This window comes from Berghia stephanieae, chromosome 11 (assembly GCF_034508935.2).
Source record: "Berghia stephanieae isolate SIO BIC M18660-M18661 chromosome 11, UCSD_Bste_1.3, whole genome shotgun sequence".
NCBI lineage: Eukaryota > Metazoa > Mollusca > Gastropoda > Nudibranchia > Aeolidiidae > Berghia > Berghia stephanieae.
Window position 1 is genome coordinate 15,876,937 of NC_088370.1, and position 5,872 is coordinate 15,882,808.

Consider the following 5,872-nt stretch of genomic DNA (forward strand, 5'->3'; position numbering starts at 1 on the left):
CTTCTTCTTCTTCTTCTTCTTCTTCTTCTTCTTCTTCTTCTTCTTCTTCTTCTTCTTCTTCTTCTTCTTCTTCTTCTTCTTCTTCTTCTTCTTATTATTATTATTATTATTATTATTAGTAGTAGTAGTAGTAGTAGTAGTAGTAGTAGTAGTAGTAGTAGTAGTAGTAGTAGTAGTAGTAGTAGTAGTAGTAGTAGTAGTAGTAGTAGTAGTAGTAGTAGTAGTAGTAGTAGTAGTAGTAGTAGTAGTAGTAGTATCATTATTATTATTATTATTATTATTATTATTATTATTATTATTATTATTATTATTATTATTATTATTATTATTATTATTATTATTATTATTATTATTATTATTATTATTATTATTGTTTCCTTTGCTTTGTATTATTATTATTATTTTTTTTTTTTTAAAGAATAGGCAGCCTAGACATTTGTTGTAGTTGTGGTTTAAAGCATAACATTTTTATTTCTCAGATTGGACAAGGCCCATTGCTGGTGACAGGGGCGATAAGTACTGGATTAGCGTTCCTGATTCTCGGTCCTAGTCCATGGCTAGGTTTTCTCCCTTTGTAAGTAAGTTGTGAATAAATACAGGATGTAAAATTTTGATGATCACTTCTTCTTCTTCCTCCTCCTCCTCCTCCTCCTCCTCCTCCTCCTCCTCCTCCTCCTCCTCCTCCACCTCCTCCTTTTCAGACCCTAAAGACAAATTTCCCCTTGGATGTGAATAAAGGATTTTTTTTTTTTTAATTCCAAAACTTCTAAAATTCCCCGAAATAAAACCGTTTTGAAATAATGGGTCACGTTCATACCGACTACTTTTATTTTTGATTTTTTTGTTGTTGTTGATAACTAGGTTTTTTAATTTTTTTTTATTATTGAGCTGTGCGGCTCGGGTCATATTAACTCTCTCCTTACCGAACATTTTCAGCCATTTTCCAAAATGTCATAGCTATTTAACACAAAAATTGATTTCTTTACTCTTTAACTTAGAAGCAAAAAGAACATAGTAAACCTCTATACTTAATTTTGTGCAGAAAATCAAGCTTTACAAAACAGCATCAAGTACTTATGGCTAGAACAAAGATTTTTCTCCAAATTTTGTGATTTACAAAATAGATAATATCTAGATCGAAAAAGAAAAGCATTCATTGAATCGTGACGAATGTGACGATTTCCTATGGGTGGTAAGGAGAGGGTTAACTCACTCAACCCTAACACCGACTATATCCGTATAGGGAATGAGATTAGCGGAAGAGTAGCGTCCCTTGATTGGACGTCACCTTACAGAGAGAACGTCAATTTGGTTTTGAAGTGTCTCAAGCCGCTTTCACCGGAAGCGAGGACGAGAAACGCATGCGCACAACCAACATGACGTTCTCTCTCTAATAACTTTTCCGCCGGTGACGTTACAGACTATGGGTGACGTCCAATCAAGGGACGCTACTCTTCCGCTAATCTCATTCCCTATACCCGGGTTACTTTTTTTTTTACCCCATGCCTATTTAAACATTTTTCTGAGACCAATTATGGGCGTACTATCGATGCTAATGTTTTATAGTTTTTTACATGTTAATGGTAGTTGTATAAAACTATCCATGCACATGCTCGTTTTTAATACATTTTTTTTTCCAATTTTGAAAAGTAGCAAAAATCTCTAGGATTGAGTGAGTTAACAAAGAGTGGTTTGTGTTTCAGTGAAATCTGGACAGTGACCATAGGTCTTGTTTTACTCGGGATGAGTCAGCCGGGCGGGATGATACCACCCATCAAGTGTCTCACCAATGCTGCCGTGTGAGTTATATATCATTATCATCATATCATTATTCAACATCGCCGTTATTACCATCATGATCATGATTATAATCATCATCACGACCACCACCACCACCATCATCCCCACCACCATCATCATCATCATCATCATCATCATCATCATCTCCACCACCACCATCATCATCATCCCCACCACCACCACCACCACCTACACCACCACCACCACCACCACCTACACCACCACCACCACCATCATCATCTCCACCACCATCATCATCCCCACCACCACCACCACCACCTACACCACCACCACCACCATCATCATCTCCACCACCATCATCATCCCCACCACCACCACCACAACCATCATCATCATCATCCCCAAACCACAACCACCACCACCACCATCATCATCATCATCATCATCATCATCATCATCATCATCATCATCATCATTATCCCCACCCTCCACTAACACCATCCTCACCACCACCATCATCATTTCATAAATTAGAATTAAATGGGAACTCATGTCAATTTCCATAACCTAAGTCGTTCACCCAATAACCTATATCCCTAATAAATATAATATATATTGAATAGTAACATCATGAATGATTGTATTTCATTACGTCTAGAGAATCGGGACTGGAGGACAATATAGACACATACGGCATGGTGGTCGGCCTCTACAACTTTGCATATTGTTTGGGGTATGTATTCATGGAAACAATGATGGAGATGTGATCTCGGCGGTGGTTAGAGGGTGATGATGACGATATGATGATGGTGATGATGATGATGATGATGATGATGATGATAATAATAATAATAATAATAATAATAATAATAATAATAATAATAATATTAATAATAATAATAATAATAATAATAATAATAATAATAATAATAATAATAATAATAATAATAATAATAATAATAATAATAATAATAATAATATAAAAAGAATGACGACAATGATGATGTTATTGTCATTGTGAATTTAGACGATGATGATAATAAGGTTTAAGGTTATCATTTGTAATCTCAATATGTTTGTTGATGATGATGATGACTGTGATCTTTTTCAAGATATCTAACCTCATGTAATTATTTAATATCTTAATACCCCCCCCCCCACCCATCCCAAACCTCCTACCCCCCCCCCCCACCCATCCCAAACCTCCTATCCTCCCCCCCCCCCCCCCATCCCAAACCTCCTATCCCCCCCCCCCCCCCCAACCCATCCCAAACCTCCTATCCTCCCCCCCCCCCCCCATCTCATTCCAACAAACACTGTCCAATGACGAATGTTGCCATCCGGATTTGATGCTTGGACTTACTTACGAACCTCAAACAGAGCGGCAGGAGGACCTTTGCTTGCTGGCTTTCTGGTTGATCATTACGGCTTCAGCACAGGAGTAAACATTGTCTCAAGTACAAATTTTGCAATGGTAGGTAAGGCAACAACAAAAAATGTAACGGATATGTGGTCGAGTGGTATGACACTCGCTTTCAGATCGGAAGGTCCTGGGTTCGAGCCTCGCTCGGCGCATAGTTGAGTCCTTGGAAAAGACTCTAAGGGGCGTCATGTCCCGTCCTACATGTTAAATGTTGCTGTTGACCAGGGACCCCAGGTAAAGCGCTTTGAGCACATGTAGTGGATATTGCGCTATATAAAAGCTCAATTTTTTTTAACGGCAAACCCTCTTATCGAGTCATGGCTTTATTGGTAAACAGAGAATTTCAACTCATATCGCCCCCGGTAGGTCCCTGATTCGAGTCCATTCTGGACTCTCGACGCAGAGTTGAGTCCCCGGAAAAGGCTCTCTTTCATACAGTTTCTAAAATATATATATTTTTAATATGAACATTTAAATGACAAATTTCTACTAATTAACCATGCTCAATGCGCTTCAAAATGTTTTTATACCCCCACCCCTGCAAGGCCATATGGAACCATGTTTCTATTTCATACAATACCAGTCGCCTGTCAGGCGTCCTTTTTTGTCCTAACATTTATACACTTATTCTTATCAATGCCTGTAGCCAGATACTTTTCACACCTGAATCGAGCGGTGTAATGTGAGTAAAATGCCTGGCCGAAAAACACAACGTCGAGACCAGAATATTCCATGACCATTGTCAAAAATCTGGCCACTGATCTCGCTTAATATTGCTTGATTTTTGGGCTGGAGGAGACACCATACCGCTGATATATATATATATATATATATATATATATATATATATATATATATATATATATATATATATATATATATATATATATATAAAAGAAATCTTAATACATAAGGCAAGATGAACATTTCCATTATTACAGATATTTATTTAATTCTCAAATTTATATATGTACATTTTTTTTGTTTGTTGCTTTAGGTCTCTTCCAACACAATTGAGGTTATATGAGAGACCGCTGAAACAAAAAAACAAGCAATCTAACAAAAATAGTACAAATGTAAATCAAAATCATAACCTAAAAATATCATAAGCTAAATTACAAATAACCAAGAACAAACAGGCAGAAGATTTACAGAAAAAAAAATATCCCCTGTCAAAAATACAATCACAAACCAAAGAAGCAGGATAGGCTAGTAAAGAGAAGAAGAAACGACATCACTATCGGATCGTACACCCATGCGAACATCATAGGTATATGATTCAAGGGTGATGCTCCCATCCAACCACCCGCATATATGTACATGAAAAACAATTTTAAAAGTAATATGAAATAAAAAAGTTGTTTATACGTCTATCCTTTAGAGTTTTTAGAAGCTTATGACACTTTCACTTGAAGGTCATTGCAGGGTAATTTTTAAAACAAATCATATAAATCATACATTCAAACGTTATAAAATCAAAATACATAATAAAAGTACTCATCACTTCTGAGTTAGTGGATTTGTGACAGAGGATTCAGTAGTCTGATGTCAAGTCCGCCCAGCAACCAGCAGCTTGGTTCTAAACAAAGAAAATTGGTACTTTTTATTCTTCATGCTGGCCAGAACTTTTTCACATGTCATGTGATCAGAATGAGTATAAAAGTCAAAACATGATCAGATTTATAATGTTTTTCTCCTCTGGATACAATTATATGCTGGTCGGAGAAGTATTTCATAAGGGCGGTGATGGAGATTATGGCGTCCGCCATTGTTCCGATAGTTTAGAACCAGTTACTATGCGTCAGTACGAGAGAAGTGACGTCACGACTGTTGAACCCTACTGGATGTAAAATGCAGGCTGTCTAGCAAAATTTCAGACTAAATAAAAACAACCTTACCTTTGGACAATGAAAAAAAACTAAAATTTCACATCTCTGATCATTTTAACTTTAAAATCCTATTTTGGCATCCGGTTCGCTACCCTGACGTTGCAGGTCCTAATAGCTCAGTTGGTAGAGCAATCGCTTCACACGCAAAGGTACCGATATCCATCTCTAGGGTGAAGTCGTGATTTTCTTTTTTTTTTAAATTCTGACTTTCCTGTTCATCCAGCAGTAACTGGGTAGCTGAGTCTGTTAAATCTGGTGGACAGTACATTGCGATACACTATTGTCCTGACCAACGGGTAGCAAGCAAATGCCTTTTGTCCGTTTCACGCTTTATAAAACGGGATAAAGTTCAGCTCCATGGGCCTAATGACTCTGAAGGACTAAGTTTGATTTTTAAATGACATATAACGGATTTGTGGCAATTGTTACAAGTGACATTTACATATTTTCGGCCAGAATATGTGACCCACGGCTTTGATCAGGTGATATGTCTGAATGAACTACCTGGATGAAGAAAATTGACTTTAAAAACAAAATAATCAGAATGAGGAAATTAAAGTTTTTGTTAAGTTTAAAACACAAAACTCAGCTTCCTCAATGAGGACATTTTTGTTTTTGGAAAGGTTAAAACACAAAACTCAGCTTCCTAAATGATGAAATTTAAGTTTAGGAAAGTTTAAAATACAAAACCCAACTTCCTCAATGAGAAAGTTTAAGTTTTTGGAAGTTTAAAAACACAAATCTCAGCTTCCCCAATGAGGAAGTTTAAGTTTTTGGCAGGTTTAAAATTAAAATACAA

The 5,872-nt window shown here is 36.6% G+C and overlaps 2 protein-coding genes across 4 annotated transcripts in view; one reads left to right on the top strand and one right to left on the bottom strand.

Annotated features, from left to right (window-relative positions):
• LOC144957010 (kinesin-like protein KIF13A) overlaps nucleotides 1-5,872 on the bottom strand; it is a 352,589-nt gene that overhangs the window by 305,145 nt on the left and 41,572 nt on the right. The window lies entirely within an intron of this gene.
• LOC144957075 (MFS-type transporter SLC18B1-like) overlaps nucleotides 1-5,872 on the top strand; it is a 45,352-nt gene that overhangs the window by 37,204 nt on the left and 2,276 nt on the right. Inside the window, exons 11-14 of the mRNA XM_078888041.1 lie at nucleotides 480-574; nucleotides 1,704-1,799; nucleotides 2,420-2,494; nucleotides 3,142-3,235. Coding sequence (XP_078744167.1) covers nucleotides 480-574; nucleotides 1,704-1,799; nucleotides 2,420-2,494; nucleotides 3,142-3,235 — 360 coding nt within the window. The remainder of the gene's footprint in view (nucleotides 1-479; nucleotides 575-1,703; nucleotides 1,800-2,419; nucleotides 2,495-3,141; nucleotides 3,236-5,872) is intronic.